At 33.1% G+C, this 23,944-nt stretch overlaps 1 protein-coding gene across 1 annotated transcript; it reads left to right on the top strand.

Moving 5' to 3' along the window:
* Nucleotides 1-418: 418 nt before the first annotated feature.
* LOC118194858 (lysosomal aspartic protease-like) lies at nt 419-20,109 on the top strand. Its single transcript, XM_035366069.2, has 9 exons — nt 419-574; nt 1,528-1,660; nt 4,435-4,558; nt 7,731-7,864; nt 10,348-10,532; nt 13,252-13,374; nt 16,813-16,960; nt 17,126-17,224; nt 19,801-20,109. The coding sequence occupies exons 1-9, from the start codon at nt 507-509 to the stop codon at nt 19,960-19,962; spliced, it is 1,176 nt and encodes a 391-aa protein (XP_035221960.1). The 5' UTR covers nt 419-506; the 3' UTR covers nt 19,963-20,109.
* The last annotated feature ends 3,835 nt before the right edge of the window (nt 20,110-23,944 follow it).

Below are 23,944 nucleotides of genomic sequence, written 5' to 3'. Positions count from 1 at the left end.
TTACGGAGATTTTGAATAATAAGCAATGTAAATATTTTTTACATGGATTTCCTATTAGCCACATCTGCAGGTAAAATGTTAATGGAATGGAAAGATTCTTTAAGATATTTATTCACGTAAGTCTAATCAGCTCTAAATAGATTAAATTTTATTTAGAGCTGATTAGACTGCATTTAGTCTTTGAGCCTGTATGATCTCTTGCGCTATTTCCTACGTATCGATTACGAATCAAAAAATTAAAAAAAAAAAAAAAGAGAGGGAGAGAGAGATAGAAAGAGAGAATAAGTGACAAAAACACTCTTGATTGGATAGGCTAGAGAAGTGACTTTTATTCTAACATAGTGCATAATAGACTCTATCTAATCATTCAGAATTTGTCTTTCATGTGATAAATTGCAAATGTCCTCACGTGATATTTTCAGCATTTTGCTGATTAGAAAGTCTGTTATAAAAGGAGTGTGCATCGTGATACACCTCCTAGATAGAGTATAGACATATCTATCAACATGAAGTTCTTTGCCGGAGTTTTTTTATTCACTCTCTTAAGTTTGTCTGCTGCTGACAGACTTCTTAGGTGAGCTTATTGTTTTCAAATTTTGAGTGCATACATATTTGTTGAAAGTTTCAAATTAAATTTGATGCCTTAAATTTCTCATTTCAGTATTTCGAAATCTTTAATAGCTTTCTATTTTAAAGACTGATTACTATAAAATTTTTGCATTCTCTAACATGTTTCCTGAACGGCAATTAAATACGAATATACTTGTAAAATTTTATACTTTTAAGATAAGTGCAGAAGAATTAAATTTAAGATACTGAGGAACTATTATCGAAAATGGTCCTAATGTGATCTTTCACAGCACCAAGTAATTTTATATTTCATTTCACATCGTGAAAATAGATTGTATATTTGACTTTGCAAAAGCCTAAATTTTCGCAAGCTGTGATGCTTATTTAATCAAAGCAAGGCAAGGAAGGAGATTGTCAAACAGGCTTTCGCTTACTTCGGAAAAAGTTGGGAAAAATAGAAAAACAGAAATATTTAATACTGCCCTAATTAACTGAGTATTATTATATCAGAGCAGACTGCGAAAGTTTCTCTTTTTCTTTTTTAGATATTTGTGGATCATGTGTAACATCTGATTTGCAAGGAACATGCATAATCTCGAATTTTTCTAATGTACTTTCGAATTTATAATCACTTACTGGAATTTGTACACAAAGTGGAGAGATTAATACATCGTGCACTTCAAGACTGAGCATGACAGGAGTAATAATGACTCCAGCACAAAATATTCCCTAGTATATTAATTGTGATCAGAATATTTCGTTCCTACAGCATAAATGAACCGTCCTAAAGTAGTATTTTAAACATTCGAACTAAAAATACCCGAGAATCGATATTAGTTATTTAAATTCAGATGACTGTAGTTGAATTTTATTTAATTCTGAGTAGTTACTTTCATTTTAGTCGTTTAAAATTCAAAATTTTATGAAATGCATATTAATTTTAAAATTTATATTTAGAATTCCTCTCAAGCACATGAAACCTGTTAGACACAGGCTTCATGAGGTTGGAACCCCAATAGAAGTTGCTCTTCCTAGAAGACCTATTTTTGGAAAAAGCCCTATTCCAGAGCCGCTTTCTAATTACTTAGATGTGAGTAACAGTTCCATTTTTAATTTCTGTGAACTGATGCATGCATTTAAATTTTTTTCTTAATGTGAATGAATGTATGAACACTAATAGACATTTACTCATACTTTGTGCAAAGAGGTTATGAGTTAGTGATATTAGCTATTTTTATATGAAAAATCAAACCTTAAATTGAAACTATGACTTTTAGAATGAATATTTAGGATGTGAAGAGCAATAATAACATTTGATAAGTTGTATAATACGAATAATTTAGCAAAACTAGTGATAGTAGTCAAACAGTAAATAAAGGGTCAAATATCAAATAATACTAAAATCTCATTCTATAATTATCAAATACTCGATAAAAATATATTTTTCAGATATAAAGATAGTAGTCAAACATTCAAATAGAGATAGTAGTCAAACATTTAACTAGAGATAGGAGTCAAACATTTAACTAGAGATACTAGTCAAATATTAAATAAAGGGTCAAGTACCAAATAGTATTAAAATCTGATTCTCTTGTAGAGACATTAGGTATTTTTTGGAAGCAGGCAAGATGAAAAATGAGCAATCACCTTCGCCGCGAAGCGAACCATAGACCTCAGAAATACCGGCTTAGTGTGCTGATCTCTACACCACGAAGGTATGTCAAGAAGGTGGGAGAAATACTTTATGTACTCCCCCTTTAAAGGGCGACCGGGGTTTTTTTTTTTAGGGTACCCAATCGCCAAATCCTGGGTGAGGAGAATCATCAACCAGCACCCTTTTAGTTCGGGCGCCACTGTAGAGACATTATGTACTTTTTGAAGCAGGAAAGATGAAAGATGACAATCGCCTTCGCCGGGAAGCGAACCATGGAGGTCAGAAATACCGGCTCAGTGTGCTGATCTCTACACCACGAAGGCATGCGAAGAAGGTGGGAGAAATACTTCCCCTTTTAAAGGGCGACTGGGGGTTTTAGGGGCTCCAATCGCCAAGTCCTGAGTGAGGAGAATCATCAACCAACACCCTTTTAGTTCAGATGCCACTGTAGAGACTTTAGATATTTTTTGAAGCAGGCAAGATGAAAAGTGAGCAATCGCTTTCGCCGGTAATCGAACCACAGACCTCTGGAATACCGGCCCAGCGTGCAGAACCACTACACCACGAAAGCACGCTAGGAAGGCGGGAGAAATACTTAACACTCTAATTATAAAACACTCGATAAAAATATATGAAACGAGTTAGTGATTGAGTATCAAGCCTGTTCTAGTTAAAAATCGCTCTTCTTATTTTAAGCAAACATGTCAAACTGAGTGTCTTAAGTAGGCCAAATAGTCATCAGTATACAATAATGCGGGCTGCACGAAACAAAAAAGCCATTAAAAAGGGAAAAAAAGAAAAAAAAAATGCAGAAAGAATAGAGCCGTGCCGAGTTCCTATTAATACCATCTGTAAATGGGCAAACACTTTTGTATCGTCGGTTGAGAAAGTATGTAAAGAAATTTTCTCAAGAGTCCTTTTTAGTACTGAAGGTTATGTATACGTCTAGATGTTCGGTGAAATTCAAAATTTTATTAATATATTAAAATTACGTACATAGCTTTGTTATCTTCTTGAAGTGAAGGGAGGGCGGTAGAAAACGTACTAAAGGCAGCAGAGAAATGGGTCGCGAGTTTGACATGCCTCATTTATGGAGTTAGCTGATTTAAAATTCTTCATTTGAAGCGTTGAAAATGAGTTAAAAATTTGGAGATTTCTCTATATTCGAGGGGACAATGATATTTTTGGAGTATCACATTCAAGAACAGCATGGAGTATAATTTTTAACAATTCAAGTATTAAATTTGCTGGAAATCCACTAAATCATAGATTTCGATGTCTGGGATTTACAGGAGTCTGAAATGGTAGCGAAATTGAAAGAGTAAGTTACAGTAATAATTTCTGGTCAGTCTGTAATGTGAGTTTTAAAACTTCTATTTATATCTGTGTCATTTTGCTATTTAAATTAATTAATCTTTTACTTAAGATTAACTAATCTTTTTGCTAAAATGCTTAAAGACATCAAAATTAAATATGTAAGGAATAAAATTATGAACTGAGTGTACAAAAATTTACGTAATAGAACAGTTATAAGTAATCATCTGTTCATTCGAATGTTATGTAATTTTTAGTTATTTTTGTAATCTTCTCTCATAAATATGGTTTGTTTATGAAATTAACACAGGAGTTAATTGTTGAAACTCTCAGACACTGCTATAAGAAGACTGCAATGAATTATACAGAATTTAGCGAAATGTACTGGAGTTCTGTGACCTCTATATAAATATATGATTTGTTGAAAAGAGCAGTGAATTTGCTAGATGATGAAACGCCCGTAAAAGGATTCTGTCTTCAGCAGATAGGGATAATTGACTAATTAATGGGCTTCAATTAAGAGTTTTATATAGATGACGCGGAAAAATTTGCTTTTGTTAAATGCATGTGAGAGGACTCAGTTCTGTGTTTACATGTTATATAACCAATGATCACAATAAAATTTTAGACATTGTGAATAAAAATTATTAGAAAAAAAGTTATGCAAAAGGAAAAGGCAAAGGTCTAAATTACGAACTGTGAAGAGAAAACTCTCAAATACAACTTATTAAAATTTGAATGCTTTCAAAAGTGTGCTTATGCATAATCTTGATCCTCATGGCTAGTTCTTTAGAACTGTCATGGAATTGGAAAAGTTTTAATGCGCAAATAACATTTTTTGAACAAAAGAGCATGTTTTATACGGTTATAAATATGATGTTTCTACATTTGACTAGGCTCAGTACTACGGCGAAATTTTCATTGGCACACCACCTCAAAAGTTCAATGTAGTATTTGACACTGGATCGTCTAACTTATGGGTGCCATCTAAGAAGTGCAAGTGGACAAACATCGCTTGTTGTAAGTAAATATTTCATAAAATACTAATAATCACTTTATAAGCAGTGATTATATTCTCAATTATTAAAATATTCTTTTCTATATCATATGCACATTTCGTATTTAATTAATATTGTAAAATCCATAAGCAGCTTTTTAATCATATTTTAAAATGCTAAATTAGTTCATCATTTTATTTTAAAATGTAAAAAAACTACTGCTGTGCCGAACTTGCATTGTCGTTTAATTGTTAAAAATGTTACATTTGTGTAATAGCATTTGCAAACAACACTGTACATTGGCATATTAAATTTCAGTTAGAAGGCGATTGGCGAACCCAGTACATCCTCAGCATAGGGTGCGCAATTTTAGTCTTACGATGTATGCGCTTATTTCTTTGTTTATTAATGAATACATGTCATGATTTTTTTTTATTTGGTTCGATGACTGGACGCCGTAGATTGGTGCCGCCGAAGGATGGGTGCACAGGAGCTTCTGTAAACACGTGTTCGTTATCTTCCATTGTGTTTTTCGATGACAATTTTTTTGTATTGGATTACCTGTGCGAAATGGCAAGCAATGATTGTAAAATAATTTCGGACAGTAATGATGACATTTCGGTAGCTGGATTGAATTTTGAAATGACTCCGAAGAGTATAGAGGAAGTATTACAGAATTTATGATCTAAGAAAAGAAATCGACCAATTTCATTTCAACAAGAACTCTCTGGGTTTCAAGAAAAATCTTATGGACGCCGCAGAAAATTATCTTAAGGTTACTCTTAAAGGCTATGTGAATCTTCTCTATATAATGTTTGAGGTACAAATTAAGAAGTGGAATGCGAAAGACAACAGTCTGAAAAGTTAAGTGCGAATTTTTTAAGGGCACATTCTAGAGTTTCTCATTCTTATTCTACTAAAGTAAATGTGGAGGAGCCTAGTGAACTGTTAAGCAACTTATCGCTTAGTTAGTAATAGGAATCGTAAACTCAAGAAGGGTTAACTACCCTTTATTTTACTCAAAAGAAGATGAACAGTCGGCCCCTTTCTTCGGGTTTACAACAAAGCCTCCACTTGGGCTTAAACTCAAAAATAAGAAATAAAAACTAACTATATTTATTTAAGAGATTTAGCCGAAGCTAACACAAATCTAACGTAGTTGGCCCTTAGTTTAAACTAGCCGGCGAATATCAAAAGGCATGTAATATACGGCCGAGCGTAACCGCTTCTAGGAAGACTTAGCCCGAAGGCAAACAAACACACGCTACTCAGGATTCCTAGCTCTCTCTCTCGAAGTAAGTTGAACCTTCCTTAACGGCTACTTCTTACTCATTGTAAGTTGAAACAAGGAACGATAGGAAAGGTTAACTAAATTAAAATAACTGTTATAAAATTAAAATATATCTTGCAGCATAGCAAATCTATTGTTGATGATGTTAATGTGATTAAATCTAATATTAGCGCCGTTTCTGATAATATAGTACAGGTAATGTTAATGTTGGTTTTAATAAAATTAGTAAATCTAAAGCTTCTGGTTCTGACAATACCTTGCTCTCTGATGTTGTTAGGAATGTTATAAATGTTGAAAAGTTCTGATAATTTTCCCCAGTAATTTTGATGACAATGTTAAGAAAGTAAATCAGAAAACGTGGCCAGACGTCAGAACTACGAGCCTGGATGGATTTGCTTGTCCTATGAAGACCGCTCGCTCTAGTATGATCATAAAAAATTTCTTTCATGTTGATGTTAATTACAAATTGGATGTGCTTAATAATATTAATAATGATTGATGGAAATAATGTTATGAACCACAGCAGTACTCCACAAAATGTTGAAGTTCAAACACGTAGGATCAAGCCCATTATGGTGATTACACCACTGAAGCTCAAACGAATAGGTTAAGAAACTTCGGGTGGAAACTAAATCTAATAACGCTGCCAAATTTTTGAAAATATTTTCAATCAGTATCAATGATCTCTGGTTGATCGTTCAGTATTTCACAAATGGCAATGTGTAGCATCATATGGCTCATTCCAAGGCGGCTAAACCAATTAATGTGGTTCTCAGAAGTATACTCACTGATTGCTCTGCTATTGAAGTAAAAAACAAAAATTTGGTTTCGGAGAGATTTAATATAATTAAGGTAGTGTCCATGATCAGATTTAAGACAAGAGTAACAATGCCTCTGTTCCAGGTACAATTAATGAATGAACCTGGAGCGAAGTGCATATATGATATTAAAAATCTTTCATGTTTTGCTCTTTCTCTGGAAGCGCATGAGTTCAAAGATAGTGTGGCCCGGTGCCGCAATTTTTAATATTTTTAAACGGACGGCTGCAAATTCATCCCGAGATGCAAGAAGTGTGCGCTACCACACAAGAATTGAGATTGCCAGGTATAATGGACTTCGAAGCTGACTTGCTGTATCTGTGAAAAGACATATGCAACAAATTTTTAAAAATATTAAAAAAAATCTTACTAAAATCAAGAGTAAAATCTCCCGAAAAAATTCCTGATATCCATAGCAACAAACTCAGAAGCACAGGGTAGAGGGTTAAGCCTTAACACGCGGACAGGCCTTTGTACTTTGGTAAACAGACTCTCCCGCAAGAAGTCGACTCTGCTCTCAAAATTTCGAAAAATACCATTATCGATGGAGAAACCAGCAAATTCTAGAGTAACTGTGAGAAGCCAAGGTATAAAAAAAGAAACTTCAATACAGTTCTAATAGCATTTCTGCTGCCTTTGCTGAAATATTCAAAGTTCTAAGTGAAATCAAGAAAACTGTCGGTGAATTCTTGATTATGGATGTTGTGAAAACAGTTACAGGTACAATGAACGAAATTAGAAAAGCCTCCATTTCAGAGAAAATGTTTATCACAGTATTTTGGAAGATATTTTCAATAGCTGCAGTCTGTGTACACAGTATCTGTATTTGGTGTATTTTGATTGTGGTAAACTCTTTCCTAGTGCTATACTTACTATTTGTTACGTTGTCTTATTAATTTGTACTGGCTTTCAGATTTTCTGATATGTAATGTTTATTAGCCACCTCCCTTTACTCGATTTAGGTCATAGTGACCAAGTATTTCGGTTAATTTTAGAATATCAGTGCTATGCTAATCCTCGTGGAAGAGCATTGATCTTTATTTACTTATTTGCGTACATAGTCATTATTGTATTTGTATTTTCAGTACTTCACAACAAATACGACAGCAGCAAATCTAGCACATACAAACCCAATGGAACCAGTTTGGAAATCAAGTATGGAAGCGGAAGCATGACAGGGTTCTTGAGTACAGACACAGTTCAAATTGGCGGAGTAAAGGTAATAATCTTTCCTTTTTCTCTCACTCTCTTAAAAATTAAAAAATGACAAGGAACGTGTCTTGGATTTCCCAGATCCAAGAAATGAACAGAGCGACTAAAATTACAAAAAATTTGAAACCTGATATTTCTTTCTGGATTTGCTTCTTAAATGAAGCCTTCTTTTTGCAGTCAGAATACTGCACAAGAGATACATGTACATGAGATATATATCTTATAATAAGAGATACATGTATTACTTATAATAAGAGATACATGTCTTATAATATGCATATTTTCTTCATATTCCAAATTAAAATTATTATAAATACTAACGAAAAACTGAAACTTGAAAATTTGAAAACTTAGAAAGAGGGAAAGAGACCAAAACGGATTGCCTATATGAAAAGAAAGAATAAAACACTTTTTTTTGTGGAAAATATGTTTATAGTTTTTATAAATAAAATAATTACTTTACGTACTGCGTAAATAATCTGATATTATGCTCTTTGGAAGAAGTAAGGAAATAAACAATACTGAATAAAAATCCTGGAATACTATTTTCGGAAAATTGAAAACTGTTTTTGAAAAATGTTATGCTTTATATTAATTAAAACTGTTTAGACATATACGTACAAGGTGTGAAAAAAAAGACTGGTCCAATAAATCATTGTACTTACAGAATCAGTTTTCCATGACATCATCACCTTCAAAGTAGTTGCTTTCAGCATTCACACACTTCTGCATTTGGTGCTGCCATTGCTACCAACAGTTCTGGAACGAATCTTCTGGAAGGCCCTTCAGGAGATTCTCCGTTTTTGCCTGTGACCTCTTCAGTTGTGGTAAAGGGTTCCCTTTAAGTAAGATTTAACTTTAGGAAATAAAAAAAAAAGTCGTATGGAGCCAAATCATGTGAATAAGGACGATGCCCCTTCACAGTAATGTTTTTGCTGGTCAGAAACTGCTTGACAGATAGGGCCGTGTGAGCGGTTGCAACAGCCATCCATCACTCCACAGCTGTGGCCTTTTTTCTCCTAATTTTTTCATGAAGTCTTTTTAATACTTCATTGTCGTAGTGTTGATTAACAATCTGACCACTGGGAACCCATTCAATCTTGACAGGGCGCCCAGCACGTTAATCGTCTTCTACATTGTCCCATGATTTCTTAAGTTTCACAAGAAACTTGATGTTGATTTGCTGTTCGGTTTTTACATTAGACATTTTTCCGGCAGAGTGCAGTTGCACGTGTACATTCAATGATGCAGTACTCCCCACTGGCGTGGTCGGCTAAGTCGAAACTCGTCGCATGGATAGAGGAGATGAGTGGCATGATTTCACCCAAACAGTTGTTGCCAACTCTATCCTGTTTTCAAGCTACACACTTAGTCTTGTTTTCTTTTGTGTCACATCTCGTATATATATATATATATATATATATATATAAACTTGTAAATATGAGGAATAGATTTTAACCGAGAGCTTAATGAAAATTTGAGAATTAATTTTTTTTTTAGTTTTCTGTTAGAATAAAAATGAGTGACTTTTAATTAGAGGTGTATTTAATTTCCCTTTTCTTTTCTAATTTCAGGTTCACATATAAAACAATTTAGATTCGTTTCTTGGGCGATGTGATTTTATTGTCTTTAACTGAAGGAAATGACGATGAATAGAAATGTTAAATGTTAATCCAGTATAATTCTACTTTGATTCAATATATCTTAGTTAATTAGCGACATTAACAAAACATAGATACATTTTCTGAACAACCGCCAGCAGAATTAACAGGAAGTAGTAGTTCGTAAGATATTTTCAAAGTTTTTCTAGTTACGCCGTCTTCCAAAATAATAGTCGCTAGTGATTCAAATACTAACTTCAATTTTGTGTTCAAGGAGAAGCATCGAACTGTACCTCGATATCATCTAGCATTATTAAATTAACATGCAAAGTACTGCGGGGTAAGCAACTGCGCCATAATGTGAATCAAGAGTTCCAATTAATATTTATTTATTTATTTTACTAAAATTTTACTAAAATGGCTAATAAACCTTTTGGTGGGTGAAAATATTGTAAACAAAGTACCACAGGATCAGTAATTTCGTAACACTGATCCTTAAAATCAAAGTACAGACGTGGGCTTATAGAAAAGCTTTACGAGTAGAACACATACACTCAAAACCACAAGGTTCTGAGAAATTAAATTATAGGGCCCAAAGATCTTGATTACTTGATAGGAAGTTTAACAGAATAATAATCCTTATAAAATGCGTTTTTCATCTAATAAATGAACGCAAAAAAGGTGAGTGTTATTTAAGTTAAATTACATATTACCATTTAAATAAAAACATACTAATTTCATTTTTGAAATAATGTGCAGGTTTCGAGTATTATGAAAAATAATAAATGTAAATGTAAATCTGCCTTTAGAAAAAAAATTCTTACCGCCACTGATCTAAATCAAGATTCTGACAAGGCTGGTAAAATAAAATAAATGTATTTGATTTTAGGTTCAAGATCAAACATTCGGTGAAGCAGTAACTGAACCCGGTCTGACTTTCGTTGCTGCAAAATTTGATGGAATCCTCGGACTGGGCTTCAGTACGATAGCTGTTGACCAAGTTGTGCCAGTATTTGACAATATGCTCAAAGAGAAAGTGGTTGAATCACCTGTTTTCTCCTTTTATCTCAACAGGTATTTTTCATAAACTTCTAAAAATAATATTGTTTTGTATGGTTATGTAAAACTTTCATGCCAATTCTATGAAATGTATACATGACTATGAAATGTATACATGACTCGAATGAAACTATTCAGCGTCTGCAGACCTGGCTATTGCAGTCAAATTCGCATCTCATCTTCCTGCGCAAGTATATTCGAGCTTTTTGGGTGAAGACAGTTCTACATATTTCCGTGGTAAAATGCCTGTTTGCAGACCATCCTATGTCTTAGTTCCAATCGAAATGCTAGTCTGTAGAATAACACCCGATTAAAGCAAAAACTTCGGAGGAATAGGAATTCTGTTCTCCGTCATACTTACGGGATTTAGATGCATGTAGCCCTAAACAGAAACATGAGAAGGGCAAAATCAGTCCAGAAGCAGAATAATGAAACCTAACTAGAACTAGAGTAACGAAAAACATCTTTAAGTAACTTTTCTTTTAACTTCACCTCCACCTTTCTCTCTGCTCAAAATAAAAGACTAGGTGTGGCAGATGTAGTACGCAATTCTTGGAAAACTAGGACAGATATTAAACATATCTTAGGAGATCTTCATGCGTCACACATTGAACTAAAGAACCATTGATCCATCGAGACAAAGAGCTTGAAGTGGTTCTTTGACTGAGCTGTGAGACAGCTCCCTATTCAAGGCTGATGTTTAATAATAATTGAAAATGTGAATTTTAGATAGAAATCTGTAATTTGAGGGACTGGTCTAAACCAGGACATTTATGCAAAGTTATTTTTTATCTGAAATTATTAATATGTGGGAAACTGAAAAATAAACGGGAAAGAAATTAAAGAAATTTAGTGATTGCAGTAATAATAATTGTAATTAAGTTTTTTTTTAATTAAAGTTACTATTAACATACAAAATTTTGGGAGATGAAAAAGTGTTAATCACTCTTTCTGTGAGGTATATCAATTAATTCTCCACTATCTAGTGCTGTGATTCATTTTGATTTTCTTATCAGATCGAATAATATAGTGAGCCACCGGATATAGAAAACTAAATCTTCAGTCCCTTGAAGTTCGTTATAGTGGGATTCGACTGTAATCTTCTAAAGAGGATTTGCACAATTTTATATCGATATATTAGATTTTTGAGAATTGGAGAGACTTCATTTAATATATGATTAAAAATTAAGAGCATTTTTCACAGTATTTCAAAATGCTGAAACTCCTGAAAATAACTTACCAAGGAAAAATTTTCTTTATCGCTAGCACTGCTCAAACAGCTCGAGAACGAATCTGACATAAGATAACAAGCAAATAATAGTAAGATAACATGGTGAAGGAGAAAATTCACAGTGACATAGTATAAGGAATAAAACGTAATGCTCTAAATAAAAAGTTAACATTTAAATTCTAATTTCTGTCTTTTCTTAATTTATTTAATATTTTTTAGAAATTTTGCCAAGTTTTATTTAAGCCTTAATTCATAGACTATATTAAAAGGTATAAAACATGTATACATAAGTTTAAAGAAATGTAGAAGACATAAAATCTGCAATAATATACACATATGAAATAAATACAGGAAAACTGGATTAGTGCGAATTCGATATGCGTGATAATTAGTTAATGTGGTTAAGTAAACTGATATTATTTCTCGCCTTACGTGAAGAATTAACCAGTTAAACAGATGTGTTTTGCTGCCAAACCGCTGCGATAAACTTTTTTTAAATCTATAAATATTGTTAAAATAGGTAAGGGGGCAAATATAACTCTTGCATCAAAAAATACTGCGCAAGCGAGTACGTTTGTAAAAATGTAATCGTAATTTTTTCTGTAAAAAACATTAAATTTTTTCTTAATTTGAATGTTATATAAGGTTCTGGAATTCATATTTTGAACGGTTTGATTTTTTTTAACGTAATATACAGGTTACGCGTCGTACCAGATTTTGATAAGTTGTAAAAATCCCGTTTCTTATGATATTTAGTAGCAAAGAGAGTGAATGAGTCAAGAAACATGAGGCTCATTTAGTAGCAAAGAGAGTGGACGAATCAAGAAACATGAGGCTCATTTAGAAGAAAAAAGGTATTCTTACTTAGAGTATGTGAAGTTATGTTTAAAAGAATTTGAGTTGGGTTTCAGTCACACTTAGCTTGTTGAGGAGCTTTTTCGCGATGCTGATTTTAATATGGATCATAACTTTACATTCCATTGAAATCTTGATCAAGCGAATTAAAGTTCCTAACACAGGAAAAATTTCGTGATAACAGCTCAATAACACATGAATAAAATGCTGAGGTAGGAATTAAAATTTAAGAATTAGGTTTTATCCTAATATGAATGTTACACATTTTTTTGCCTAAATTTAAGTTGACCGATGAATAAATTATAATTATTCACCCCCTTTATATATATATACTCATATTCGTTTAGTGCATGTCAATTGATAGATAAATTAATGACGTGAAGCAAAGGCTTTCGTATACCATAAAGTGCTAGTATTTATCAAAACAAACAAAAAACAAACAAAAAGAGACTTAAACATTTAGACGCATAATATGTATCAGTATATATTTTTAAATGCTAACAATAGAGAAGAAAATCGGTGATCGTTAACACTTAGCATCTTTCTGTTATTAATGAAATATACAGGAATCAGAAATTACTTGTTGTTTCAATTCACAGTGTTGTATGTGTATACGAATTGCTATAATTCTTGAAAATTTTAAATTAGGAATCCCAGTGGAACACCTGGAGGCGAAATTATTTTTGGTGGCAGTGATCCCAAGCACTACAAAGGTAACTTCACCTACGTTCCCGTAGACAAGAAGGGATATTGGCAGTTCCGTATGGATGGGTTTGTATCAATATGAATTTTGTAAAATGTCTGAATTATGGATATCTAAAAAGCATCTCTTGTAAGAATTGCATTTAAATGAATTTTCACAATCTGTACGTCAGAGCAATATGTTGTAAAAATAGTTACAAGATTTTTCTTTTGCATCGATAATTGAGATTCTTTCGCCAAACTCATTGTTACCCAATCAGAGAACATTTCATTTTGTAGTTAAAAAGTTATCTTTTTCTTATGAAATAGATTTTTCTGGAAACTAAAGAGGTGTTTGTTCTTTATCAGATAAGGACATGTGTTTATTACTCATACGCATTTTGAAAATAATTGTGCCATTCATTTTCATTTGAGTATTCAGTTGGTAGAATTTTTCTCTGAATTATAAAATAAGACATTTATTTAGGTAAGAAGAAAATAATAATTTGGTTTAAAAATGATACTACATACTGTAATTTCTTAGACTGCATTTCAAAAAACAGATCCTAATCGGCCATCCTTAGAAACTTCTATGAATGTCAATTACTTTTTTGAAACAATTTGTTTCAAGAAATAAAATTATCATTTTCTATTGCAAGATATTTGACTGATTTACCTCATTCATATTTTAAAAACCAATGACATAAAACTTTATATAGAGATTTAAGCCTCATTTACAAACGAAAAATATTTTCATTATGATACTAGGCTGACTGCTAAACTGCACACATACTGGAATATAAGCTACGTTTTCCTCTGACATGGTTAATATAAATCACCAAATGATTACGTACTTTAGAAAAATTCTTCTGTAAGCACAAACACCCATTTACGAGGCACATACATGTGCGTATCTGTTTTTGCAATTTATGCAAAAGTACATGCAGTTTTATTGGAAATGAAATGCACCAGCTTTAGGCTTTCGTGTGCAAAAATGATTTCCCTAACCAAGTACGCCAACAGCATTCTGTAGACCAGAACAACAACGAGACAGTAGAGTGACATAGTTATGCCATCCTAGAAGGTATCGCGGATACACCTGTCTGCGATATACATCGGAAAACGCCTTTTGAAAATCAAACTCTACGAGTTCAAAGGCAATTTAAAAAGGCTCGTTAAAAATAAATCATTGGAGTCCTTAATAATTACTCTCAATTACAGCGTTTACACAATGGCTTGATTGTAATTAACAACAGAATTTGGAGAATAAGATCAGAGTCATTATCGGTTACGGGAAGAAAATTTTGAATGTATTTGATTCGCGTCCAATTTTCTGTTGTTTATTTGTAAAGTGCCTTTTCAGTTAACAAAATAAGCTAGCATCACAGTAACATATATGAAATTTCAAAATTTTTTATATCACAAAAGAAAACAAACTTAAAGTATAGGAAATTTTGAAGATGTTCTGTCAAAAGAGGCGCAATAATTTAAGCCTATTATGAAGCGATATGTAATTTTTTTCTTCTTCGTTTTGTTTGCTTTGACTAAAAAGGACATAATTTAGTTTACTGGGAGTTATCAGTTCTTTTTTTTTTTTTTTTCAAATTATGTCCGTTCTTGGCGAAAAGAAGATGTATTTGAATATTTTGAATACTTTTGCAGCTGATCTTCCACCTGTTTGGATGTGTTTTCCCCACTTACGTTACTTACTCATAAAATGAAAACACATAACTGAATATAAACTGAACTCGCACTTAATACACTTAGTAATCGAGGTTGTGAGAATTTAATAAATTTGACTAACAATTAAATTTTTAGTTAAAGCAACTTTCCTTTCAGTCTCGTTTTCACCTACGCTTTCCTGCCAGCGTGCTAATCAGATGCCACGCGTGTATTCAAATTAAGGTAAAAAAAAAGGGCTATTTAAGCGAAGCTTTTGGTTGGAGATTTCAGAATGTGTTATGCCTAGTTGAAGGCCCCCTTTGTTACTTTGAAGCACTAGCGATTTGATTCTGTGATGTTGAGTTCTTCTAATCATCAAGCTTGTTTCCGCCGACTTCTACGAGTCAGAGCCTTTCTGAGTGTTAAATTATCACGTAAGCCGTTAGGCTAGTTTAATTACATTTTATTTTAAGTTTAAAATTTTTTGTTTGAATTAAGCCAGAAGTGGTGGTTTTATGTAAACCCAAGTGGGGCCCTCTGTTCAGCTATATGTGTTAAATAATGGGTCATTTACACTCGTCTTCTGACTTTTTCTGTTGTGTAAGATCTGAGGATAATTCTTTATGTAGTCTTTTGAGAGCTCATTAGTTTATGTTAGCTAAAGATTCGAGACTCTATGAGGTTATCGAAGATTTCAAATTCAAGTTCAGATGCTGACTAAACTGGAAGTTTTAGAATATGTCAGAAACCATCATTTTGGATACATTATGAAACGTGTGACGAAAGTGCTGCCGAGTTTTATCTAAAGGTTACGAAATCCCTTAAACGGGATAACTTCATTTCTAATGGAATGATTATAATGCAGGCAAATTGCAATGTAAATTGAGTTTTCTACTCTTCAACAAGATTAAACTATATGCTACATATCTAAATATACAATAATTATTTATACAAATTTACAGCTGTACGAATAGTTTTGAACTCGTATTGTTCACCTGAATTCTTAACATCTGCATTATCATTTTTCTAAGATCCTCAAGTAAACTGTTGCTCATAACGTTAAATTATTACGTGCTTTTTAATTGGAATCATAACGTTAAAATATTACTATAGATATACCCTTTGGGGAGTTATCGAAGAAATATATATATAAAAATTTTCTCACTAATTTCTTACATTGTCGAAGTTGTAGTGTTAGCTTTTCCTTCACTATTTTTCACAGTTTAAAATTTACATTTGTATAAATTAGTTGTAGTATAAATACAAAATGAAGCAAAAGAACTATTAAAAATAGTGAAATTGTACTACGTTTATTACTATAAAATTTCGAATTTGACATTCATCCCTTACTTCCCTGATTCCTTAAATCTCTTCCTGAAGATTAGAAACGTGTTACGCCTTAGGAAGAAAAAGATTAAGAATTAAAAACAGTACATTTTACAGCTGGAAATCGTCTAGTTATATTTTTAATTACAATTACATAAGTAAAAATTTTTTAAACAGTTTGCGAACTAAAGAAAAGTTAAAAATTCTGTAGTAGGATTCTCAAATCTAAGGTGGTTTTAATTTAGTTAGTCGCCCAATCCTGAGGGTTGCATGACTATTCTGATGGTTGCAAATCAACTCTTTATCGAAAATACTGTGCTTCAATGAAAATAAAATTTATTGGTTGCCTTGACAACACATTATTTGAACTTATCAACGGAAATCTCATACCTCAGTTAAATAATCTCAAATATGAAATTACCTTATTGTAAGTTCTTTACGTGGTTTCACTGATGACTAAAACATTGCAATTCAAGAAAGATGTATTTTGCGATAATTGCTTTGCAATGACAGCTAATAGTTTTTACTTACATATTGCAGAGTGTCTCTTAATGGTAAAACTGGTGTGTATTGCGCTGGCGGTTGCGAAGCCATTGCAGACACTGGCACTTCCCTAATCGTCGGCCCTGTTTCTGAAATTGAGAAACTCAACAACGAAATTGGAGCTACACCTCTTACTCAGGGAGAAGTAAGAAATATTTCCTTCTTAATTCGAAAATCAAAGTTTCACATTTTAAATGAAGAAAGAAGGAAAAGAATGTAAAAATTTAATAATTTTTTTTGTGAATATTCGTAACTAAATTATATAAAATATCCGTATGACAATATGACGATCTTTGCTTTTGCATTTCAGTATGTCGTGGATTGTAAACTCATTCCGAAGCTTCCTAAAATAACTTTTACCATCTCCGGTAAGAAATTTGAATTGGAAGGAAAAGACTATGTTATTCAGGTAAGCGTACTGTAGTTTTAATATATGCTGTAAAATTCAGTAAGTCTAGTTTCTTGAAAGATTATTATTATATGCATCTTTTGTCAGATGATAAGTTATATTTTGTGATTTAATGAGCAAAAACTTATTTAAAGCTACGTAAATTAAGATGACATATAATTTGCGTGAAAGTAATAGCAATTTATTAAATGTGGTAAGGAATTATTTCCACTTTCCGAATTAAAATAAAATATTTTTATTATGAATAAATACAAGTGATGTTTAGTTTGGAATCATTGACTTTTACACAATTATAAAATATAAATAACTTGCGTTTGTAATTCATACAGTAAATTTTGAATGAAGAAATTAGAGAAATAATTCCATGCTTGAAATTTTGAATGAAGTAAATACAGAAATAGTAAATGTTGTAGCAGTTTTTGTTAATGTAAAATGAAGCTAGCTTGCACTCGTAATCCAAGTACTCTAATTTGAGTTAAGTAATAACAAAACTAACCTTTTATATTAAAAGAGTGAGATTTTATTACTGTCTATCATAACATAACATGGCACTGGGGGGGGGGGAGACGCAAGGTTTCTTTATTCAGTCAGTTACATTTTATGTTTCTTTTTTGTCCTTTATTTTCCAACTTTATACAATGAATATTTTTATCAGTTGCAATATTATTATTAAAGGTATTATTAAATTCGTGAATATTCTTGTGTTTTGAAAACGTTTTTCATTTTCCTTGGGTATTAGTGGGGCCAAAAATGATTTATACTGCTTGATCTTTGTCAAGAAATTACTGAAGGGATTATCAATTTTCCCTAACGATTGAACGTTTTCATTGATAAATGTTTCACAATAAGTCCACCAAGTTTTATAACTTGGGGAGGAATTCACATATTTATATTAGCCTTTTTAGTTCATGGTTCAATTAAAATTTTATTCACTGCACGTTTTCTACAATGCCTGCGGAAGTTTTGAATTTCCACCTGAACTCCAAGTTATAAGAAGGAGGCAACGTCTGACGAGAGAAAAACAGTTTTCATAGATTTAAAATTTCTCCAATATTTCCACGATATAGAGTGCAATTACTTGCCAATGAGTAAAAAAAATGTTTTCCCTTTAATTTCATTTTTGTCCAAATGTTTTACTCAGTCGCGAAAGAAATATTTTATCAAAGAATTTAAATTTGCTTTATTGGTGTTTTTTGGACCAAAGGATGCATTTGCTTTACAGAATTTTTATACGATTTCTATAAACGAAGATCTAATACTATCAAAGCAGCGTAGATTCTGAGATTTCCTAGCAGAAAGAAGCGGAAGTAATTCTGTTGCAAAGCGATTAAAAGCAATTGAACTTAAATGTTCTTGCTTATGATCTTCAGTAGAAATTAATCATATAGTGATTTGAAAGACCTTGCAACTCATAGGCTTGACACGGGATCAGATACATTTTGGAAAATTCCTGACGAACTTTGGACTTTATTCTCATCGCTTTTAGCGGTGGTTCTAACTCTAGTCTTTTTATCTGTAAGCACAAAAAAAGTTATCAAAGAATGTTATTGCCTCCGCGAATGGTTTATAAAGGAAGGTATCCTGATATAACACATAAGCAGGCTCTCAGCCGAATAACTAAATCTGCTCATGCGATGGCGTTTCTGACTCTGCATACTGTATGATTCTGATTTGCTTTTGGGCAACCTATCTCTCCCAGACGTTTACAAGTTTAGCTGAATCGCTCGCTACTATATGCACTCATCCTTGTCCATTAAAGTTCTTACCCAGCCTTTATTTCAACCGTTGGTCATAGACATATACTTCCAATTATAAGAATGTTTTAAAAGATTCATGCTTTGGCATTTTAAAATTAACTAAATATCAGTTTTATAAAAATTAGAAAATCTAACTTTTTTCACCTTCCTTCGGTGCCTATACGTTTGGTCAGGAAAATTTTGTACTTGTTATAAAAAAATCAAACTTAGCATTTTCGACTCTAGTTTGACAAGAATTGAGCAACATATTTTATATAAAAATCGAGAATCATATTCAGAGGGCGTATACAAATTGTACAGCGAAAGTTTTGCATTTGTGCTTAAATAAAAGTAAATTATCGTTTAGTGAAAGGGTTTTGATGTTAAGGGATTGCATGAGGAGTATTTCTATGTAGATTATTATGAAAACTTCACATTTACTTTCGAACTCTTTTATCTGCTTCAAATTTAAGAGTTTATTTCGTTTGGCATTGCATACTCACTAATGCAAAAAATCCAGTATATAAATTAGCTAATTTTTTCATTTGCAATCACCAACAAATGACAGATCATGCAGGTCTTCAAAATTGACTGAAATGTAAGTTAAGATAAATTGAATTACATTTTTAACCATCAAGATACGAGTTTATAACCAAAGCCATGATCCTGAATTACAGAGTCAAAAGACTTTCACGTACATAATTTCTTGTATGCCTTAGATTCATTAAATCTGTTTCCAAGATTTCATAAAATAGTATGTTTCAATAGACAACATCGTTGTAAGTACAAAAGAATGCAAACTGTCATCAATGAATAAATATTGAAAATTATTTCTTTCAGGTTTCACAGTTAGGACAGACTATTTGCCTCAGTGGATTTATGGGATTAGATGTACCAAAGCCTATGGGACCATTGTGGATTTTGGGAGATGTTTTCATCGGTCGTTTCTACACAGAATTTGATTATGGTAACGGTAAAGTAGGATTTGCAAATGCTGCTTAGTAACAGAAAGAAAATTAATCATACACTGCCTTATGAAAAGAAACTGTGAATGATCAGTTATAGAAAATAATCCTTGCAAGACTGATGTGTTTGTTTTTCTGTGATATAAGTAAAATTAACCTGAAATAAAACTTGTCTTTCAAATCACTTTGTCTTTCGAATTTTGATTAGTTTTTGAAGATTACAGCTGTTATGATGCTCATATCGAAAAATATAAAAAAGATCTTAAAATGTTTATTTTAATTAATTAGAAACTTGTATTTAACAATTAATTACATAAACATTAATAAACAGCTGTTAGCTTGATGTGCTCTCTTGAATGTATAGCACAGTAAACGAGAAATTTCAGTAAAAGCTTTTACTGAAGTGAAATTACGAAATTATCTTTAAATTTCGAAATTCTCAAAATTAATTTAATTAGTAGGATTAAAACTTTTGAAAGTAAAATGGATCATAAAAGCAATATAACTGCAACCAAAAGAGTATTAATTAAGAAACCTCTGAGCGTATTACATCAATTTACTCATTTATTTCCAAAAAAATACTTCATTTGTCATATCAGTAATAATAAGATCAATTTCATAATAATTATAATAAGGTGTTTAAATGATTTTTCATTACTTCCCAGTCTTATTGTACAGCTTCTAAAAGAGTTATGGTTTGACTATGTTAAATTAAGTTCAAATTTTAAAATATATTAAACACATAGATTTAAGATCAAACAAAGGCAACTTTATTGTAATCATAGCTTGGATTACAACTTAAAAATATAAAAGAAGAAAGCTGCAAAACCAGACTGATAACTTTATGAAAATACTTACTAGTGACACCAAAAATTTTACGAGGAACATCAATTTAGATCTCACTCCTACCCAGAGGAACATCAATTTAGATCACTCTCCCACCCAGTTAAAACTACTTTATTTCACATAGCATCTACGACAAAGAAACTTTAATTTCTTTAAAACTACACGCAGCGACTGAAAATAGCGTCAGCGCTAATGTACTAGAAAACATTCCATAGATGTAACAAATCTGAAATAGCCTCTCGTTTTCAAATACTAATAAAACATTAAAATGTGAGAGATTGGTGTGAATTCGCTTTAGAATTATATTTACTATCCATTTCAAAACCCACGCAGTTGCACACATTACTCTTTACGGATTCAAGAGCACCCCATTTAGATGGCGACCTGCATACGCTTTTCCTACTTCTTAGCGAAGTTACCAAATACACCTTACATCATATCTAGCGGCATATCTGCAATTTCTTATCACTTAAAATTTTTCAAACCGCCAATGTTGGTTAGCTAGTTAAAAAAATAATTTTGAAATATTCCCAAAAGAAATAATCACCCACCAACAAATTGTAGAGACATTAGGTTATTTGGAGGGATTAGAGATGAAAAATTAACAACGCTTTCGCCGGGAATCGAACCGCGAACTTAATTACGAGCTGAGCATGCAGACCACTACACCACGAAGGCTCGTTAAGAAGGCGGGAGAAATACCTTATATTCTACCCCTTCTAAAGAGCGACTGAGGTTTTTTTTAGGGGACCCAATCGCCAAATCCTAGGTGAGGAGAATCATTATCCAACACCCTTTTAGTTCGGGCGCCACTGTAGAGACATTAGGTTATTTGGAAGCAGGAGGGATGAAAAATTAACAGCGCCTTCGCCGGGAATCGAACCGCGGATCTCTCAATTACGCGCTGAGCGTACAGACCAATACACCACGAAAGCTCGTTAAGAAGGCGGGAGAAATACCTTATAAAATTAGGTAATCTTACAGGCAATGGACCATCACAGCCTTGGGGAACGAAATGACAAAGAAACATTTCACTGAATCCTATCACGAATGATCATACTATGTGGGCCATCGCATTGTCTTTGTAGAATCCATATTTTTGCTAGTTGAGCCTTATGCCTAGTTCTGGAAAAACGAAAGCCCTGCTGTTTGTTAGGAGTTGTCTTAACATCCGTACCCTGGGGTATTCTGCAGTTTCGTCGTATGTGTCCTTCAGCACCGCAGTTCCAGCATTTTACGTTCAGTTTTTTGTCACCAAGATTCCGTCTCAAGGCGTTCAGTTGTCTAGTTAAATCGTGTAGACGAGCAGTGACTTGATCCCCTGGCTCCTGGACTAGAATAGCTCTGATTGGGTGGCGGTCTCTACGAGTGGCTTGCTGGGCTGCCTCTAATTTTATGGGGTACACTAAAGCGCTTTTCAAATCTTTAACATCCGCCATTCGCAGTGCTTTCTGTGTTTCAGGGTCCCGGATGCCATCGATGAAATATTGCAGCGACAGGATTTCTCTTGTTTCTGTCGGGCACTCCGAAAAGGCGTGATGTGACAGCCTTTCAACATCCGTGGCGAGCTCCTGAAGTGTTTCGGTGGGTTTCTGCTGACGGGATTTTAGTTGAAGCCTGCTGTAGTCTTTTAAACACTTATCTCCAAAGCGCAGCTCCAATGCGCCGGATAGAGCTTCAAAGTCTAATCTCTGGTTTTCGGGAAGAGTCTGCAGGATATCCGCTGCGTCTGCTCTCAAAGAAGCGGCAAGATGACAGGCCTAAGCTTGGGAATCCCATCCATTTGCTTCCGCCACTATAGAAAATTGTGTCTTATATACTTGCCAGGAAGTCTTCCCATCATATGTAGATAGCTTCAAAAAGGGACGAGTAGGCATGGGTAGAAATTTAAAGCCTTCCGAATTGCTTCCTGCCATCGCTATGCACTTCTTTAGGCTGTCAACTTCTTTGGCGACGCTACGAATTTCTTTAAATTATCAACTTCTTTGGCAACTGCAGATACCCTGTCATCAATTTGTTGTTCGATATGTTCTTGGACGACAGATACGTTTTCTTCAATTTGTTGTTCGTTTCGATGTTGGACGGCTGAAACTCTTCCTTCGATTCGCTGCTCCACAGCAGAAACTTTCTCTTCCATTTTTTCCTTCACAGAAGAAACTCTTTCTTGAATTTCTCCAACTTTATTTTCAACAGCTTCTATTCTTCCTTCCATAGAATCAAATTTGTTTTCTATTATACAGGTAATTTCTCTTTTGATTTCCTCTTGACCTGTTTCAATCCTTGAACACACTTCATCTCCTCTTTAACTGATTCTTGGCCTAATTTCATTTCCTCTTTAACGGAGTTAACGGCCCCTTCCATCTTTTCTTGGAAAGCAGAAAATGCAGTCATCAATTGCCTGAACTGGTCTTCAATCACTCTTGTAATTGGCATTCAAAAACCCCACTCCTGACACCAAAAATTGTTGCGTGCGTATGGGTTCGTTACGAAATGAATGCATAAGTCCAATGAAAAATGAACAAAATTTATTATTATCACAACAAAAATGCTTAAATCTCCTCAGATATTCGTGCAGTATTACAATATCTCACAGTAGTTATCTTTTAACTACTGAAACGTTCAAGAGAACTTAATTCAAAACAGCTAAAGAAAGCTAATCCGCGAATTCGCTACAGTCAACAAGAGCAGTTTTCTAAACAAACTCTTAAAACAACAACAAACTAACTAAAATCACACCGAACTGAGAGGTTTTCCTCCTTTTCTAAGATTTTAAATCGCGCGCGAGAATTTTCTGGAACTTTCTCGAAATCAAAAAGAGATATTTTATTTATTAAATGTTAAATGCGCGTGCTCTTGTATTTTTAATTTTTCCGGCTTAGTTTTCTCATAATATTCGTCACGCGCTGCACTGCACGGGGAATAAAACAATTTAATTTATTATTCTACTAACATTAGCTATTTAAATACCAAATCCGTAACAATATATTTTTTTTCCGAAAAATACACATTTAATTTACACTAACATTTTTAATTACCGTCCAAAGTCATTCTTAGGAAGAATTAACTCAGCAGAGTGTTCGGAAATTTAACTGTTAAAAATTTTTAATTATTCTACGAATGGTTAAGCTTTATTTATACAGTAAACATTTGCCGAACACGGATTTACGGAACGT

Source organism: Stegodyphus dumicola, chromosome X2 (assembly GCF_044657685.1).
Source record: "Stegodyphus dumicola isolate Sdum_Otavi_A_Nest chromosome X2, ASM4465768v1".
Lineage (NCBI taxonomy): Eukaryota > Metazoa > Arthropoda > Arachnida > Araneae > Eresidae > Stegodyphus > Stegodyphus dumicola.
This window is presented reverse-complemented; position numbering and strand designations above follow the sequence as displayed.